The following is a 19,491-nucleotide window of genomic DNA, read 5'->3' as shown; positions in this document are numbered from 1 at the left end:
AATTACCCACTGAGGTTGGAGCCAGGTGCACAGCTGTCCTGTGCTTGCTGCCCTGGGGCTCTGGACTGGAAGTCACCAAGAAGTGGGCCTGTGTTTGCCTGTCCGTGCCTATGATGGGACAAGGGTCTTGGGTGACCATCATTAACCTAGTCAGGGAGAGAATATCAGATGGCTCCTTCAGTAACCGGAAGGCTCCTCTCCCTTGGCTCCTAGAGGAACCTTTCCTTCGTGGCTTGTTGGATCTTTGGTCTCTATATCCTCCAAGCAATGAGTAGGAAACTTAGGGGACACCTGAGGGGTTTCCAAGGTCCAGCAGGGGATGGGAGGAGAAGGAAGGATTCCTCGGGGCAAGAACGTGGCAACTATTGACATGAGTATAGGTCTACAACCCCTTACCAAACCTCAAAGAGCCAGATGTGATTCTGAATTTAGAAAGTTTCCCATTTTAGAAAGGTATTATGGTGTGTACACCACAGATTATGTAACATCCCCAAGTGGGGTCTGGAGCTGCCTTACATGATCAAATGCATTGACATTTCTGCTGTGCAATGTATGAATATCCACAGTAAATGGGACAAAAGCTATAAAAAGCTTCATCTCTGTTCAGATTAAGTGTTGGTCGCCACATGAAGAAAGATTCGGTTTCCATGTTTTTCTTGGATTTCAGAATTGCAGATAAGGGATGGCAGGCCTCCATTCCCAGTTTCCTCTCTCCTGCCTTGGGGTGGGGGATTGGGGGGCATCTTAAGGAAGAGTCTGTTCTTCCAAGTGGTAAGAGAGGCATATAGATGGGTGTGGTCTATGGCTCTCTCTTGTGACTATTAGGGGCAAGTCCTGATTTTGATTTAATAATTGTTAAATTATAAAAATAATACCTTACCACTTTAAAACAAATCAAACAAGGGCACCTGGGTGGCTCAGCAGTTGAGTGTCTGCCTTCGGCTCAGGGCGTGATCCTGGGGTCCTGGGATTGAGTCCTGCATCAGGCTTCTGCAAGGAGCCTGCTTCTCCCTCTGCTATGTCTCTGCCTCTCTCTGTGTCTCTGATGAGTAAATAAATAAAATATTTAATAAAATAAATACATACATAAATCAAACAAAATAAGTTTTAAAAAATACACTTATATATACATATGTATAAACGGAGAGGCCCCTACATCTGGTTTATTGATGTTTTGTTTGTTTTTACATAAATGGGGTCATGCTGGACATTACTGGTGCCCACCCCGCATCCCCTGCTCACTCTTTTCACTTACCTCTATGTCTTGGGCCTCTTACAGATCAGAAGCCACAGATCCCCCAGGTTCCTATAATGGAGATGCAGAGGCCCCCAGAGAAAGGGGGGGATACAGAGAGGGTGGACTTCTTTGTAGAAGAATCTTTGCTGAATCCCTCAGAAAGGATCTCTGAATTTTAAGAAATTCTTGGGCCCCTCCAGAAACAGGCTACTTAATTACAGGGTGGTTATCTTCTCCCCAAATTCTCCCTTCCTAGAGTCCCTGAGGCTTTTTTTAGGGGAGAAGTTTCTAAGGTCACTTGGAAGAAAAGCTTCCTCCGTCATTTAAATACCTTTCAGAAATGCTGGATGAAACAAAATTAAATAGTCTGGCTTCGGCTCCAGCCCCAACACAAGCAGGCGGCTGACTGGGAAGGAGCAACAACATGCTCAGAAAGCAGCCAGGGATGGGGCCCGGGATTCTGCGACTGCCCTGGATGCTGGGGATGGTGTGCACTTGACAGTCTGGGCAGGAGCTTCTGGTCTTTTTTTTTTTTTTTTTACCATTGACTAGTGAGCTGCCCCCCAGGGTCTTTGCCTGCTGCTAATGTCCTTCCCAGATCCCCTTTACTGACAGCTGCCCACCCTCGCCCCACCTACTGTGAGTACTTGCTGCTGAGGAAACACACCTGCCCTCACAACAGGAGATGCCTGAGAGGTTGCACCCTATCCTCTTGCTCTCACCTCCTGGGGTTGCCAGACAAAATACAGGATGCCTAGCTAAATTTAATTTCAGACAATGAATACTCTCTTAGCAGAAGGATATGCCATTCATCGTTTATCTGAAATTCAAATTTAAGTGGGCAACTGTATCTTTATTTGCTAAACCTGGCAACCCTACAGTTGGCAGTCAATGACTGGGGAGGAGTATGATGAAGGCTTGGCCCCCTTACGTCCACGGCTGGAAGCTTGCTGGTATCGTTTATGCTCCAGGGTTCCGTGTGGGATCAGCCTGAGGCCGGGTGTCAGTTGAACCCCCAACTTTGCTTAGCTTCTTTCCCTGCCTATCCTGCTTTCCTCCTCCTCCATGAGAGCTGTCCCCAATAAATTACTTCCACAAGGATCTCTGTCTCATGCTTGGCCTCTGGGGACTCAAAAAACATGCCTGCTTTTTCAGTTTCCTGTTTGGAGATGATGCTCTGGGTTGCCTCCAAGAGCAACTTCCAGCCTTGTCATCCCATGGGTTCTGGGGCTTCTTCCCACCTTAGACAAATGACTTATCCTCTCTCAACTCTTTTTTTTTTTTTTTCATCTGTGAAAGGCAATAATGTGACATTGCAGGGTAAATGGGATAATGTGAGCAACCTATCTGGCAATTGGCAAGTCTCCCTAAATGGAAACAACAGCTGTCATTCCATAGCTTTTAGCTTCTGGTCATTTTCACTCCCTTTGTCCTACCTTCTCAATCTGCTGACATGAGTGGATAGGATTCCCGTGAGTCTGATGGAGACCTGTGGCTGTAATCCTACTGGGGCCTCTCTCTTGCCTTTTCTTTCAGAAGTTGTAAAAGCACCTTGGTTTTAGCAAAAGCCATTTGGCACCAGTTCACAAGGCAGGGAGGGGGAAAGCTGAGCACAGCAGGGGGAGGAAGCGTGGGCTCAGCTCTTTTCTGGGCTGCCATTTCTTCCAGGAACATAAAATACTCTCAGATCTGCCCCCAACAACTTCATTCAGAAGTGTGAGAAACACAGCGTCGGGAATGGACATCTTGAGCCAAATGACTCCACCAGTGCAATCCCGGGCAACTTTTAAAAAGATAGAGGCGGGTTCGTGTGTTATGATTTGCAGTGATGTTAAGATATATTGTGAAGAAGGGGCAGACACCCGGGTGGCTCAGTGGTTGAGCGACTGCCTCTGGCTCAGGTTGTGATTTAGAGTCCCAGGATTGAGTCCTGCATCAGGCTCCCTGCAGAGAGCCTGCTTCTCCCTCTGCCTGTGTCTCTGCCTCTCTCATGAATAAATAAATAAAATCTTTGGGGGGGGGGGTGAAGAATAAGCGAAAGCATCCCCTACCTTATCTCTGGAAGGACAACTTAACAAAGTTGAATCAGTGGGTACCCCTGGGGAGAAAGGCTGCCTGCATGAGGGGTGGGAGGGAGACTTACTTTTCATTGCTTGTCCATTTATACTATTTGAAATGTATGCCAGATGCCAACAGTCTCCATTAAGAAAATAAATACAAAATTTTTGAAGATTTTATTTATTTATTCATGAGAGACACACAGAGAGAGAAAGAGAGGCAGAGACACAGGCAGAGGGAGCAGCAGGCTCCATGCAGGGAGCCCGACATGGGACTCGATTCCAGGACCCCAGGATCAAGCCCTGGGCCAAAGGCAGGCGCTAAACCGCTGAGCTACCCAGGGATCCCCAGAAAATAAATACAATTTAACCGGAAAACAAAAGAAAAGCAGCTCATGTCTCTTTATCACTCAAAGCTATCTCTTTTATTCTAAACTCCAAATTAATGAGGCAGCACTGAGAAAATTCAGGCAGCTTGGAAGGCACTTCATTTTCAGGGTTTGGTGCAGCAAAGTGAAAAATTATCCAAGTTCTTTGAAGTCTAAAATACATGAGCCGCTCTGGTTTTACTGGGCTGCAGGATGGGTTTGCCAGGTGGCTGGTTTGGGGGGACCCTCTCCCATCTCAGAGTGTTTCCTGAGCCAGAGACTTTACACCAACTATTTTGTCCCCACAACACTGAGGTAGGTCCTACTAATTTCTCATTTGACAGATGAGGAGGATGAATAAGTGGCAGAGGATGTATCTGAAGCGAGCGTTGGCAGTTTCTAATATATGTGCTGCCGAAGCGAGCACCGTTTTGGCAGTTTCTAAAACCCAAACTCTTTTTTTTTTTTTTAACTCAACCTCTTTTAAGAAAAAAAAAGTGCCACTGTCTGTGGGGTCTGTGCTGATTTCCCCTACCTCTCCCCCAATCTGGAACAAGTCCTGTCTCCTCCGATGAGGGAAGGAAGGGAAGCAGAGCCGCAGGACCGCAGAACACGACTATAGCCAAGGGCTGAAGTTGCAGGAAAGTGGAATTTTGAGAAAAGACCCAAGAGAGAAGGTCCCAGCTGACTTGGGCTCATGCTTGCCTGCTCGGGGCAGCGCTCTGCCCCCAACCCAGGCCCAGTCAGCACATGCATCTATGAACTGCTGCATTCCTTAGACATGTGGTGAGTGCCAAGCACTGGAATACAATGGTGAGCCAACAGACAGGGCTCCATCCTCATGGGGCTTCCATGCACTTTTGGCAGCTCCAGCTCCTCTCCCTCACACACCCCTGACTCATGCCATGCAACAGTATGGTGCGGTATGGGGAGCACCGTCTAGAGTCAGACCGCCTGCTCCACCACTGACAACTGGGATCTTGGGCAACTGGGATCTTGTGCCTCAGTCTCCACCTCTGTAAAATGGGCATGATCGTAGTAATAGCCACCTTGGGATTGTGCAGGGTTGCACGAGATGACATATGAAAAGCTTTTTTTAATTTTTTTTCATAGTGCCTGGCCCAAAGAAAGTACTTGATCAGTATTAGCTGTGTTGTGCCCAAGATTGCGAATCCAAGAAACCACCAAGGAGCCAACACCGATGCAAGTGCACGAGGGTTTATTAGCAAGCTCGAGCTTGGGTCCAAGTATACCTGACACAGCAGAGCAGAGACTTGGACCCCGAGGTGGGTTCCAGCTGGGTTTTTATGGGCTGGTCTAGGGGATTTCCAGAAGGGGTGGAGGAATTTCTTAAGCTCTGTTTTCGTTCCAGTATGGGACTTTCTGTCTCTGTCAAGGGTGTTCTGAGCTCTGTTTTCATTCTGATATGGGATTTTCTGTCCAGGGCATTAAGCTCTGCTCTCACTCTGATATGGGGCTCTCTGTCAAGGGTGTTCTGCGGTTTTTTTCCTGTAAAGTCCAGCTCTTAGTCACAGGGGCCTGAGATGGCTGTACTTGTGCTAACGCTAAACTTGAGGTGGAATGGCCTTGATTTTCTCAGCCTCCACAGCTGCTCTTATCATCATCATCATCATCATCATCATCATCATCATCATCATTCTATGCAAATACTATCTTTCACGAATACAGGGCCCTGTCTTCTTGTTCTCCGCTGTGCTCCCAGTACCTAGCACATAATAGGGGCTCAGCATGAATAAATGCATAAAGGAAACCTGGCTTACATTCGAATATATTGACCATCTGGATCTTATGTCAAGCCAGACAGATGACCTACTTTGTGCTGGGAGCCACAGGGGACATTAAGAGTGGTTGCGGTCCTTGGGACGCTTGACAGAAGATGCTCAGCAGAAGAGATGCTACATATAAAGCTGAATGAACGGATGGATGGACGGATGGACGGATGGACGGACGGACGGATGGATGGACGGATGGACGGACGGACGGATGGATGGATGGACGGATGGATGGACGGACGGACGGATGGATGGATGGACGGATGGACGGACGGACGGATGGATGGATGGACGGATGGACGGATGGATGGACGGACGGACGGATGGATGGATGGACGGATGGACGGATGGCTATATGAAGGACCATGAAGCGAGCTCCTGAAGTCCCCAACCCCGCGGTCACATTTGCTCAAGGAGCTATCCCTGGAGTGGACACCAGGGGGCACTGAGCTCGGCCAGTCTCAGCTCGCGATCGGGTTTCACGCCCACGTTCTTAGGAGGACGCCGCGCGGTGACGTCATATCCGCGCCTACCCGTCACGCTTCCGGGAGGGGAGGCCCCCCTCCCCTCCCAAAAAAAAACCCAGACAGGAGCCGAACGTAAACATCCCCGGAGTTTCTTGGGTCTGCGGCCTGGCGTCTGCGGAGGAGCTCCAAGCTTTGGCGGATTGTTGCAGCGAGTAGAAGTCAGGCGGCGCCAGGTTAGTCCGACCGACAAGCGGGGACGCCGAAGCCCATGGCGGGGCGGCTTTTGGTCGGGCGTGAGCTCAGTCGGCCACGCCGGTGAGGTGCGTCCGTGCGCGCCAGGGGCGCATGCGCAAGGTGAGCCTGACGGCGGGCGGCGGGCGGCCAGCGGAGGCACCTGTCCGCCGCCCAGGAGGCCGCGCGGGTCGCTGGCGGGGTCGTGTCCGCGGGCACCTGCCCCACGGGGTCTCGGCAGCAGGAGGGGCTGCGACGGGTGTGCAGAGCGCATGCGCCCGGCGCCAGGTGGGCGACCGTTAGCCGACACAGGTTGAAAACCACTGAAGTGCCCAACAGTAGGGGACTGAGCTTTTTTTTTTTTAATGATGAATTTGGTCCAAAACTTCTATAATATTGAGTGTGTGCCGTGCGGTGCGCTTGTAGGTTCCTGGGAGGCCGTAGCGAGCGAGACCGATCCGCGTGTGCTGCAGGAGCGGACGGGCGGGGGCGGGGCGGGAGTCAGTGAGCCGCGTGCTTGTGCTACAAGCTGGTAAGTGCTGGGGGGAAGGGCTGGACCCGGCACAGGGCCGCCGGACCACGCCGCGGGGAGGAGGCGGGGGGCCCTGTGCACCCCCCCCCCCCCCGAGTGATCCCAGCCAGCGGAGAGCCCGGGAGCAGCGCGGAGGCGGGAGCGGGCGCTCAGCTGTACCGAGAGCCCTGCAGGGCCCGAGGGCCTCGGGGTTTACTCTGAGTTAGAAGGACCGTTGCGAAGTTTTTTTTTTTTTTTTTTTTTAATTCATGAGAGAGAGAGACGGGGGCAGAGACACAGGCAGAGGGAGAAGCAGGCTCCATGCAGGGAGCCCGACGTGGGACTCGACCCCGGGTCTCCAGGGTCACGCCCTGGGCTGCAGGCAGATGCTCAACCGCTGAGCCACCCGGGCTGCCCCCATGAGGAACGGCCCGGGCTTGACTAGGTTGTAACTGGTTACCTCTGGCGGCTGTAGCGACTAGATGGGGGCGGAGGGAGGTTGGTGGGAGGAGGTGGAAGCAGGGACGCGTACCACCAATGGGTCACTTAACGGGCAGGGACGGTGACCGGAGCTGTGGCAGTGCTTTCGCGGCCGTGAGCCTTGGCAGGTTTGCCGGGCTGTGTGCAGAGCCCTCAGCCATCCTCTAACCCCAGGACAGCCTGCAGGCAGCGATACTGTCTCTGCGTCTGGGCCTCCGGAGGACGTGGAGGTGACTGCTCCGTAAACACGTGTTCCTTAAGCCTTTTTTTTTTTTTTTTTGTAAAATATACATAAGGAAAGATTTACCGTTTTAGGGACCCCTGGGTCGCTCAATGATTGAGCGTCTGCCTTTGGCTCAGGTCGTGACCCGGAGGTCGGGGGATCGAGTCCCGCATCCGGCTCCTCGCAGGGAGCCTGCTTCTCCCTCTGCCTGTCTCTCTGTCTCTGTGTCACGAATAGATACATAAAATATTTATTTATTTATTCATTCATTCATTCATTCATTCATGATAGACACAGAGAGAGAGAGAGGGGGGGGGGGGGGCAGAGACACAGGCAGAGGAGAAGCAGGCTCCACGCCAGGAGCCGGCCGCGGGAATCGTTCCCGGGACTCCAGGATCAGGTCCTGGGCCAAAGGCAAGCGCTACACCGCTGAGCCACCTAGGGATCCCTAAATAAAATCTTTGAAAAAAAGACTATTTTTTTTAAGTATACAGTTCTTTGGCATTAAGTACCTTAACGCTGCTGGGCGACCATTGTGACCGTTCATTTCCAGAATACACCACAAGTCTTGATTGTTACTGGCATCCTGAGCCCCAGGCCCAATCTCAGTCTCTTACCTCAGGCAGCCAACTCCACCAAAGCTGACCGTAAATCTTAAAACAAACAAACAAAAAAAAAAAAACAAAAAAAACACACCTATCCTGTGCCAGACAATGGATGAAGTGATGGAGCGTCCTGTTCTCCCCACCCTTCTAGTCAGGAAGGGCTCTAATGATTGGAAAAGAATCATCAGGTGCTTATTTCTGCAGTCTTGAGACCAAAGATACCCTTGAACATATAGGCTTAGTACTTCTCACCATTCAGTAGGTGTCACTGAATGCCTACTCTCTGCCAGATACAGTAACTGTTCATGGTGTGGTTTTGTTTTTGTTTTTGTTTTTTTTTTTTTTTTTTACTGTTCATGTTTTTAAGTGGATGCTTGGATGTAGCTCCTTGACCGTGACTTTTTTTTTAGATATTTTTTATATATTCATGAGCAACATAGAGAGAGGGGCAGAGACACAGGCAGAGGGAGAAGCAGGCTCCATGCAGGGAGCCGAATGTGGGACTCGACCCCGGGACTCAAGGATCGTGCCCTGGGCCGACGGCGGCGCTAAACCACTGGGCCACCAGGGCTGCCCGACTCTGCCTTTTCATTTTCTCTGAGGATATATATCATCTAGGAGTGGTTGGAACTGGGCCTGATGCAGAGGTTTTTTAAATGCTGGTTTACAGCTCTGTGACCTTGGCTAAGTCCCTTTCCCTGGTTGGACCTCAATTTCCTGGTTGCTTTAGTGAGGAACCAGATATAGAACAAATAGACAATATTAAGAGATTGCATAACAAGGGAATCTGACTTAGAACAAGGAGTCAAAAAGAAGGCTTTCTTGAGCAGGTGAAATTCTTAGAAGAGGTGCACTATAAGCTAAAATTCAAAGGATGAGTAGGGTCTCTCCAGAGAGAGAGTGAGGTAGGAGTGGAGCCAATGACGGGGATTCTCCACAGGGGGATCAGCATATTCTGAATTCTTGAAAGATCTAGCTCTACTAGAAATGACATTGAAGGCACCTGGGTGGCTCAGTCCATTAAGTGTCCACCTTGTGCTCAGGTCATGATCCTAGGGTCCTGGGATTGAGCCCCACATCAGGCTCCCTGCTCCGTGGAGGAGCCTGCTTCTCTCTCCCCCTCTGCCCCTGCTTGTGTTCTCTGTCTCTCATGAATAAATAAGATCTGGGAAAGAAAAAAAAAAAAAAAAAAAGGAAATGGCAATGAGCACCCATTCTAGGAATTCCTCTTCTCAAACCCCTTGCTCAGTCTTTTGGGGGGGCTACCAAACAGCTCTATGTAGACCTGGCCTTCAGACAGAGAACAGGCATGAGATGGCATAGCAGAACTACCACCTCTCATTCACTTGTTCATGGTCTGTGTTGACAGAATAAATAAGATCCTGGATTTTATAACTATGCTTTTTTTTTTTTTTTTTTTTTTTTTTTTTTTTGTATTAGGAGGCATCATAGCAGAGTGATTTTGAGGGGGCTTAGGAGTGGCTAGAATCTGTGTGCCCTTGGGCAAGTATTCCTTTGCCATGCCTCACTGCCTTCAAAAAGGAGGCGGGGAGTGGGAATATAGCCTTTATTTCATGGGATCGTTTTGAAGACTTAAGACCCTTTAAGGTATGTGAAGTGTTTATTAGCAAAGAGCCGGGTACTTAGGAAAAATGTTCATTGGGATTGTGTTATTAGAATTTAAGAGTACAACAGTCTGGCATATATAAAATTTAGAAACTTTCATTGTGTCTGTATGGGTAAATTTGATTTGACCAGGGGGATCCCTGGGTGGCTTAGCAGTTGAGCATCTGCCTTTGACTCAGGGAGTGATCTCAGGGTCTGGGATCAAGTCCCACATCAGGCTCCTGCAGAGAGCCTGCTTCTCCCTCTGCCTATGTCTCTGCCTCTCTCTCTCTCTCTCTCTCTCTCTGTCTCTCATGAATGGATAAATAAAATCTTTTAAAAAAAATTGATTTGACCAGAATTAGATGATTTACTATACTAGAAGTTCTTTTAAAAACCAAATGGGGAGGGATCCCTGGGTGGCGCAGCGGTTTAGCGCCTGCCTTTGGCCCAGGGCGCGATCCTGGAGACCGGGGATTGAATCCCACGTCGGGCTTCTGGTGCATGGAGCCTGCTTCTCCCTCTGCCTGTGTCTCTGCCTCTGTCTCTCTCTCTCTCTCTCTCTCTCTCTCTCTGTGACTATCATAAATAAATAAAAATTAAAAAAATACTAAAAAACAAACAAAAAACCAAATGGGGAAAAAATAAATAAAAATAAAAAAATAAAAACCAAATGGGTCAAGGGACACCTGGGTGGCTCGGCAGTTGAGCATCTGCCTTTGGCTCAGGGTGTGATCCAGGGATGGAGTCCCACATCAGGCTCCCTGCAGTGAGCCTGCTTCTCCCTCTGCCTATGTCTCTGCATCTCTTTCTGTGAATGAATATATAAGTAAAAATTTTAAAAAAACAACAACAACCAAATGAGTAAAAAAAAATAAAAACAAACAAGGGGCAACTGACTGATTCAGTCCAAGGAACATGTGACTCTTAATGTCAGAGTCATGAGTTCGAGCCCCATGTTGGGTGCAGAGATTACTTAAATAAATCAACTTAAAAGAAAAAAATCAATTGGGTTGTGTTTCCTGGCTGGCTCAGTTGGTAGAGCATGCAGCATTTGATCTCAGGGTTGTGAGTTGAAGCTGCACACTGGGTGTAGAGCTTACTTTTAAAAAATTCCAAATGGGTCAATTTCTCATTTAAAAAATCAGTAAAAGGGATCCCTGGGTGGCGCAGCAGTTTGGCGCCTGCTTTTGGCCCAGGGTGCGATCCTGGAGACCCAGGATCGAATCCCACGTCGGGCTCCCGGTGCATGGAGCCTGCTTCTCCCTCTGCCTGTGTCTCTGCCTCTCTCTCTCTCTCTCTCTCTCTCTGTGACTATCATAAATAAAAAATAAATAAATAAATAAAAAATAAAAAATCAGTAAAAAATAGGCTGTACTTTGCTAATTTCTAGCCCTCTTGACAATTTCTAGATGTGGTCAGCTTTGGACAAGATGCCAGCTCCAGCCACCACATATGAAAGAATAGTTTACAGAAATCCCTCTGAGCACCACTATATGAAAGTCTGCCTGTAAGTTCAGTCTCCTGAATTCTATTTTCGATTACTTTTTATGAATCTGAATAGTATGAAATTTAATAAATTTTTTTTTCTTTTTAATGTTTTTACAGAGAATTTCAAGATCATGGGGTTGGATTGAATGTTGCACAGTTCAAACAGCTGCTTATTTCAGCCTTAAAGGACCTGTTTGGGGAGGTATGAACCATTGATAGATTGACCACTCCTAAGATCTTTCTAAGAAATACTAAAACAGGGGTGCCTGGGTGGTTCAGTTGGTTGGATGTCTGCTTCAGCTCAGGTTGTTATCCCAGGGTCCTGGGATTCAGCCCCAAGTTGGGCTCCCTGCTCAGTGGAGAACCTTCTTCTCCCTCTGCCTGTCATTCCCCCTGCTGGGCTATCTTTCAAATAAATAAAATCTTTTTTTTTTTTTTTTTAATTTTTATTTATTTATGATAGAGAGAGAGAGAGGCAGAGACACAGGCAGAGGGAGAAGCAGGCTCCATGCACCGGGAGCCCGACATGGGACTCGATCCCGGGTCTCCAGGATCACGCCCTGGGCCAAAGGCAGGCGCTAAACCGCTGCGCCACCCAGGGATCCCTCAAATAAATAAAATCTTAAAAAAAAAAAAAAAAAAAAAAAAAGGAAGTACTAAAACAATGCTTTTCCAAGTAATTGTTTTTTTTTTTTTAATTTTTATTTATTTATGATAGTCACACAGAGAGAGAGAGAGAGAGGCAGAGACACAGGCAGAGAGAGAAGCAGGCTCCATGCACCAGGAGCCTGACGTGGGATTCGATCCCGGGTCTCCAGGATCGCGCCCTGGGCCAAAGGCAGGCGCCAAACCGCTGCGCCACCCAGGGATCCCTAAGTAATTGTTTTAAAACCATATTTGAAATTGCCAAAGCAGACTTTCAGAAATAATGAATTCTGAGTAGATTTGTTCTGATATGCCTTCTATTTGACCAGGAACTTGTTACACAGATGTTTTAGTGTAGTTCTACTCACGGTATGGTCCAGACTAGCAACCTGCAGGCAGTTCTTTGGTCTGGTTTTGTTTTTAAGATTTTATTTATTTATTTAGGGAGAGAGAGTGTATGAGAAGGGGGTGGGTAGCAGGGGCAGGGGGAGAAGGGGAGAGAGAACCCCAAGCAGACCCCATGCTGAGTGTGGAGCCCAGTGTGGGGCTTGATCTCATGACTGCAAGATCACGGCTATAAATTAAGAGTCGGGCACTTAACTGACTGAACTACCCTGGCCCCCTATGCAAACAGTTTGTTGTCTATTGTGAAGATTTGTGACTCACACCAGAATCAGCACACCACTTCCTTTGCTTAGAAATTCTCCTTATGCAAAAATCGAGCTGAATTATCAGAAGAGCATGCAGCTGTTGATGTCAGGGTTGTGAGTTTGAGCCCCACATCGATGTACTAAAAAAAAAATGTAAATAACTTAAAAAAAAAATTAAGCTGGGCAGCCGAGTGGCTCAGCGGTTTAGCGCTGCCTTCAGCCTAGGGTGTGATCCTGGAGACCTGGGATTGAGTCCCACGTGAGGCGCTGCATGGACCTGCTTCTCCCTCTGTCTGTGTCTCTGCCTCTCTCTCTTTCTCTCTGTCTCATGAATAAATAAATAAAATCTTAAAAAAAAAAAACTAAGCTGAACTAAATATGCTTAGTGATATTGTCGATTTACATTGTGATACAGCCTCTTATTTTGTCGCAGATCAGCACATTGAGGAGTCCTGTTTTAGCATTTACTTGAAAATAAGTAGAATTTTAGGAGGGAACAAAGAGATGATTCAGGAAATTATTTCCTGACTGATACGTTTTATCAAATCAGGAAATTATTTCCTGATTCGTATGTTTTATCAAATCAAAATCTGTTAAGCATCGCATTAAACACATACTCCACAACAGGCTCAGTTAAGAGAATGAAAATCCAGATTACAAATGGGAAAACTGGTTGCAAACTACGTATCTAAAATATAAAAAGAATGCTCAGAACTCAATTGTAAAAAAAAAAACAAAACATTCCAGTTAGAAAATGAGTAAAAGGCACAAATAGACATTTCACTAAAAGGATGTTCTGTTGGCAAAGAAGCATGTGAATGAAAAGATATTCAACATTATTGGCCATTAGGGAAATGCACATTAAAAACACAGTGAGGTTCAGACAACAATCACAACAATAGCAAAACACAATGAGATGGCTCCTGGCTGGCTGGTTGGTGTATCATGTGACTCTTGGTCCCTTGATCTCTTGGGTTGTGAGTTTGAGCCCCACGTTGGATGTCAAAATTACTTAAAAATAAAATCTTTAAAAAACGAGTAAATAAAAAATAAAAACACAGTGAACTAGCACTACACACCTAGCAGGACAACTGAAATTAAAAAATAATAATGAGGGATCCCTGGGTGGCACAGCGGTTTGGTGCCTGCCTTTGGCCCAGGGCGCGATCCTGGAGATCCGGGATCGAATCCCACGTCAGGCTCCCGGTGCATGGAGCCTGCTTCTCCCTCTGCCTGTGTCTCTGCTTCTCTCTCTCTCTCTCTCTCTGTGTGTGACTATCATAAATAAAAAAATTAAAATTAAAATTAAAAAAAAATGATAACACTAAATGCTGGCAAGGATGCAAAGAAACTGGATCACTAGTGGAATGTTAAATGGCACAGCCACTTTGGAACACCATTTGACAGTTTCTAAAAACAACTAGACATGCATCTACTGTTACTACCCAGCAGTTACCCACCTGGGCATTTCTCCCAAAGAAGTGGAAACTTAGGTTCAACAAAACTTGTGTATGAGTGTTCATTTGTTCAGCTTTATTTGTTGTTTTGTTTTAAAGATTTATTTATTTATTCATGATACACCTAGAGAGAGAGAGGCAGAGGCACAGGAGGAGAGAGAAGCAGGCTCCATGCCAGGAGCCCGATGCGGGACATGATCCTGGAGTCCCGGGACTCCAGGATCGCACCCTGGGCCAAAGGCAGGTGCTAAACCGCTGAGCCACCCAGGGATCCCCTAGCAGCTTTATTTGTAAGAGCCCAAAAGAAATAATATGTCCTACAGTGAGTAAATAAAGAACATTCATGAACTATTCATACAATAGAATATACTCAATAATAAAAAGGAACAAACTATAGATACAGATAATAACAATCTCTGGAGAATTATGCTAAATGAAAAAGTTAGTCCCCAAAGGTAACATTCTGAAGGATACCATTTGTGTAGTGCACCTGAAATAACATAATTCTATAATCTGGAGAAAGATCCGTGGTTAGAGATTGGGGAGGAGTGGGTGTGACTATAAACACACAGAAGGAGAGAGCCGTGTGGTGATGGTATAATTCTTTATCTTGATTGTGGTGGTGGTTGCATGAAACTCCCTATGTGGTAGAATTGCATAGAACTACGCGTGCACACACACAAATGCACCAACAAATATTGAGTGCATGTATAACTGGTAAAATCTGAATGAACTCTGGTTTATCAATTTTAGGTTTTGGGTTTGATATTATATTACTAGGGGAGGCTTCATGAAGGGTGCGTAGAACCTTCGCATAAATTTCTTTGCAACCTCCTGAGACTCTGATTTTTTAAAATAGAAAGTTTAAGAAAATAGCATGTACCTTCTCTGTGTCAGGTATAAAACTTGCTTCCTGAGGATGTGGCTGTAAACAGGCAGGGGCTCTGCCTCATAGATGAATGGTCTTGATTATTTTAGTAGAATACTATGTTGAGGGGCAGCCTGGGTGGCTCAGCGGTTTAGCACCGCCTTCAGTCCAGGTCATGATCCTGGAGACCCAGGATCGAGTCCCATGTCAGGCTTCCTGCATGAAGCCTGCTTCTCCATCTGCCTGTGTCTCTGCCTCTCTCTCTCTCTCTGTGTGTGTGTCTCATGAATAAATAAATAAAATCTAAAAAAAAAAAAATACCATGTTGAGGACACCTGGATGGCTCAGTCAAGTGTCTGCCTTCAGCTCAGGTCGTGATCTCAAGGTCCTGGGATCAAGTCCCACATTGGGTTCCCTGCTCTGTGGGGAGCCTGCATCTCCCTCTGCCAATCTCTGTCTCTCATAAATAAATAAAATCTTTAAGAAATCTTGTTGAACAATTAATGGCAAGAATGATGAGTATTATAAGAGAGGAAGTATATGGTTCCTGTATGTGAAGGAGCATAGCAAACAATTGAGCTTAATCTTGGGGATCAGGAATGGAACTTTCTACTTTTTAACCCTGAGATCAAAAAGTCTCATGCTCTACAACTGAGCCAGCCAGGTGCCCCCAGGGATGGGACAACTTAAAAAATGACTTAATGGTGAAGAGTCATTAACAATATGAAGAGCTACAGGAAGAACATTCCAGACGGGGAATTGTAAATAAGCAGGCTCAGGACTATAGCACCACTAATAAAATACTGCCTTTTTGGAGGAGAAAAGCAGTTCACAGAATTAGTTATTAGACTTTAAGAATAGTGCTGATAGGCGCCGTGCTGGCTCAGTCAGTACAGCATGTGACTCTTGATCTCAGGATTGTGAGTTTGGGCCCCACACTGGGTCTAGAGATTATTTTTAAAAATAAAGAATAGTGATAATAATGGTCTGCTAATAGTATTATTCCATACTTAGGTTGCTGCAGCCTTACCTTTGGACGTCCTAACCTATGAAGAGAAGACCTTGTCAGCCATCTTGAGGATATGTAGCAGGTATGACAGACACAGGCACATTTGTAGTACAACAGGGCAGAGAGACAATGGAGAAATAAAGCAAAACTGCTCTTCTCTGAGTATGAGAAGAGTTTTGCTCTGAGCAGCTTTTGGAAATTTAAACTGGGAAGGATGAATATTTATCTAGCAGGAACTTAAACTATCCAGAGCAAAACTCTTTGCTTACAACTGTAGGGTTTCCCAATTGCTGGTCATGGGTGCAAACTCAAATGTGTATTTTATTTTATTTTATTTTATTTTATTTTATTTTTTTAATTTTTTTATTTTTTTATTTTATTTTTTTTATTTTATTTATTTTATTTTATTTTATTTTATTTATTTTATTTGTTTTATTTTATTTTATTATTTTAAGATTTTATTTATTCATGAGAGACAGAAAGAGGCAGAGACAGGCAGAGGGAGAAGCAGGCTCCATAAAGTTTTCTCGGGGTACCTGGGTGGCTCAGTGGTTGAGTGTCTGTCTTCGGCTCAGGTCGTGATCTTAGGGTCCTGGGATCGAGTCCCACATTGGGCTCCCTGTGAGGAGCCTGCTTCTCCCTCCGCCTGTGTCTCTGCCTCTCTTTCTGTGTTTCTCATGAACAAATAAAATCTTTAAAAAAAATAAAAGTTTTCTCATTTAGTGCTCACTTTGGCAGTACATATACTCAAGTTTCCTCATTTAGATTAGGTTTTCTGGACCTAATTTAACTATCTGGACTATCACAGAAATACCGGGGAGATGTCACAGACAAATCTTTATGCATTCTTGATCTCTCTACAGTGGTCTTGTCAAATTGTGGAGCTCTTTGACTCTATTGGGATCCTATAAAGGCAAGAAATGTGCTTTCAGAGTGATTCAGGTAAAGACTGTTCCTTCACATATTCCAAACAAGGCTGAGTAGGGATCAAACTGCTTTTTCTGGGATCCCTGGGTGGCTCAGTGGTTTGGCGCCTGCCTTTGGCCCAGGGCGCAATCCTGGAGACCCAGGATCGAATCCCACATCAGCCTGGAGCCTGATTCTGGAGCCTGCTTCTCCCTCTGCCTGTGTCTCTGCCTCTCTCTCTCTGTGACTATCATAAATAATAAATAAAAATTTAAAAAAACCCTGCTTTTTCTTAAGACTTATTTATTTGAGAGAGTTTGCAAGTGCATGTCGCGAGCAGGGGAGAGGGAGAGGGAAAGAATCTCAGGCAGACTCCTCTGAGCATGGAGCCCAAAGCAGGGCTCATGTCCCATTTTTGTGCTTGCAAAAATCTAGTATGGCTAACATCCAACTAGGGGCGGCGGGGAGGAATAAGGACTACGTTCTGGAAAAGTGAGAGAAAGCACTTAGATTTTAGATTGTATGGGACATGTTTGGGGGTGAAACTTGGAACTCTTGTGGAAAGGTCTTAACTTTTCATTTGTTGCTTAATGCCTAGTGCCTTAAATATTAGAACACTATGAACTTATTATGACCACTTGTGTATCTAAGGCTACCTCTAGGGATGCTCTTTAAAATGTCACTGCATCGGCTTTGCTTACCCTTTAAAACTAAGCATGTTTCTCTGCACCCTGTGTTTCAGTGCAGTTTTCTCCCCTTATTTCCCTAACTTTTTTCCTTCTCTTACAGGTTTCTCCATTTCTCCTCGCCTTATCTGGTAATAGTAGGGAACTAGTATTGGATTGAGAAGTCTTCAATTTCAAAAATACACCGCCACTCTCAAAAGCGCTTTTTGGTGACAATATGATGTTTGAAGACTGAAGCAGTCTAAAGCTCCAACTGCTGTAATTTGATGGTGCTGAAGATGTTCCCAGTAATTTCCCGCCATCGTCTGTGGTGGGGTGGGCTTCAGAGGAGCATCTGCCCGAGCCAGCCAGTGCTGAGCAGGCAATGTATCGAGCAGATGCACGTCCGAGTGGGAGACCGCGCTGAACTCAGCAGGGCCTTCACGCAGAGGGACGTGGCTGCCTTCTCAGAATTAACGGGGGATGTCAATCCTTTGCATTTAAACGAAGATTTTGCAAAACACACCAAGTTTGGAAAGAGAATTGTACATGGAGTTTTGGTCAATGGACTTATTTCAGCACTCCTGGGAACTAAAATGCCAGGGCCAGGCTGTGTATTACTTTCACAGGAAATTAGCTTTCCAGCCCCTTTATATGTTGGAGAAGTTGTCTTAGCTTCTGCAGAGGTAAAAAAGCTGAAGAGGTTTGTTGCTGTTATTGCAGTGTCATGTTTTGTAACAGAAAGTAAGAAGACGGTTATGGAAGGCTGGGTTAAAGTTATGGTCCCAGAAACTCCCAAATCCTGAAACGTGGTCAAAGATGCATGTTCAAGTGCCAGTGGTAATGTTGGTGAAGAGCCTCTGGGGAAGTTAGGGATTGCTGCCTTTCACCAGGGGATGCCTTGTAGACCTCAAAGCCCGGTTGGGGGTGGGGGTGGAAGCAAGGAGCTGGGTGTACAAAGGTTCACTGTCTGATTTGGCTTTATGCTTCACACAGACTTGAGTATATTCATCATCTGTCTAGGCTTTTATTTTTTATTTTTATTTTTTTTTAAAGATTTTATTTATTTATTCATAGAGACACAGCTAGAGAGAGGCAGAGACACAGGCAGAGGGAGAAGCAGGCATCATGCAGGGAGCCTGATGTGGGACTCGATCCCGGGTCTCCAGGATCACACCCTGGGCTGCAGGCGGCGCTAAACCGCTGCGCCACCAGGGCTGCCCTGTCTAGGTTTTTAAAATTGAAAAAAATACCAGGAAGGTTATTTAGCTGAAGGTTCTAATTTTCAGATTTCACGTCTAGTTAGATCTGCATTTTGATAATACAAACCTGCTTCTGGGCAGAATAAGTTCATCGCTGAATTTATAACTAGCAGTTAATTATTGAAAGCAACCACAGAAGCCAGGCCATCTTGAGCACCTACCTTTTACCAGGCAGTGTTCTTAGAGCCTGTTGTTCAGCAGTTTCTGGCTCAGAGTTTATTGTAATTTGTTACTGCTCACACCACAAAGGCACCTTGTTGCATCCTCAGTGGCATTTGCCTTTCACATGGTTTTCCATGGAGAAGGGCTATATGCACATTTGGACTCATTCATGTAAACTCAATCTCATGTATGAAACAGGGATAACAACACCTACCACACAGGATTGTTGGAGAGGCTAGGTATTAATAGCTAAGCACAAAGTCCAACCTGTAAAGTAGTTAACTGCTGTCGACCGTTCTCCCATGTGGATGAAGTTACAGTTTTTCCTGAGTTTAAAGCAAACTGGCTCACAATTAAACATAACAGACTAATTTTCATGATGTTGGTCATCTAAGCCTGAAATAGAGTTTGAGTGAGAAGTTTCTATTTTACTAATCCAGATTATTTTCTCTCTCCCTTGAAAACACTGGATTCTCCCCTTTACAAATAATACATATGTCAATTGTAAAGATATTTTAAATAAAAAGTATAAGGAACCCTGTAGAGGCCAAGTTCTTAAGAACCAAGAGGTATCGAAAAATCAATCCGTATCCACAAAAAAAGTTGGGTACTGAAGAGGAAATGCACTTAATGTGTTCATACTGAGTGGTCATCCCCAACATAGCCAACACAAGGTAATCTATAACAGAACATCTGCTCTCTGGCTTTACATGGTGGTTCTGATTACAGCTGGGTGCTTTTATCAGGAAGATAGATCAAGTGTCATTGGTGGGATCAGCCCCCATTTCCTGGGAAAAGG

The 19,491-nt window shown here is 45.9% G+C and overlaps 2 protein-coding genes across 6 annotated transcripts; both read left to right on the top strand.

The window, feature by feature from the left end:
- Positions 1-6,021: 6,021 nt before the first annotated feature.
- On the top strand, positions 6,022-17,823 carry RPP14 (ribonuclease P/MRP subunit p14). Of its 5 annotated transcripts, none has more exons than XM_038566040.1 (6): positions 6,022-6,155; positions 10,990-11,087; positions 11,186-11,270; positions 15,703-15,779; positions 16,561-16,639; positions 17,393-17,823. In XM_038566040.1, the coding sequence occupies exons 2-6, from the start codon at positions 10,990-10,992 to the stop codon at positions 17,447-17,449; spliced, it is 396 nt and encodes a 131-aa protein (XP_038421968.1). In that variant the 5' UTR covers positions 6,022-6,155; the 3' UTR covers positions 17,450-17,823. The 5 variants fall into 5 exon arrangements, with proteins under 5 accessions (XP_038421968.1, XP_038421966.1, XP_038421967.1 ...); XM_038566038.1 differs by having other exon boundaries at positions 6,126-6,276; XM_038566039.1 differs by lacking the exon at positions 6,022-6,155 and adding an exon at positions 6,308-6,441.
- HTD2 (hydroxyacyl-thioester dehydratase type 2) lies at positions 11,205-19,233 on the top strand. Its single transcript, XM_038566037.1, has 4 exons — positions 11,205-11,270; positions 15,703-15,779; positions 16,561-16,639; positions 17,393-19,233. The coding sequence occupies exon 4, from the start codon at positions 17,556-17,558 to the stop codon at positions 18,072-18,074; it is 519 nt and encodes a 172-aa protein (XP_038421965.1). The 5' UTR covers positions 11,205-11,270; positions 15,703-15,779; positions 16,561-16,639; positions 17,393-17,555; the 3' UTR covers positions 18,075-19,233.
- The last annotated feature ends 258 nt before the right edge of the window (positions 19,234-19,491 follow it).

The sequence above is a fragment of the Canis lupus genome, chromosome 20 (assembly GCF_011100685.1).
Source record: "Canis lupus familiaris isolate Mischka breed German Shepherd chromosome 20, alternate assembly UU_Cfam_GSD_1.0, whole genome shotgun sequence".
In the NCBI taxonomy this organism is placed as follows: Eukaryota; Metazoa; Chordata; class Mammalia; order Carnivora; family Canidae; genus Canis; species Canis lupus.
This window is presented reverse-complemented; position numbering and strand designations above follow the sequence as displayed.

What these genes read in the sequence shown, in the direction of transcription:
- RPP14 (XM_038566038.1), top strand. An exon ending in CACTATATGAAAGTCTGCCT is followed by an intron (nt 11,088 to 11,185) that starts GTAAGTTCAGTC and finishes ATGTTTTTACAG; the next exon opens with AGAATTTCAAGATCATGGGG. An exon ending in ATCTTGAGGATATGTAGCAG is followed by an intron (nt 15,780 to 16,560) that starts GTATGACAGACA and finishes ATCTCTCTACAG; the next exon opens with TGGTCTTGTCAAATTGTGGA.
- HTD2 (XM_038566037.1), top strand. Translation starts at nt 17,556, where the DNA reads ATGGTGCTGAAGATGTTCCCAGTAATTTCCCGCCATCGTCTGTGGTGG.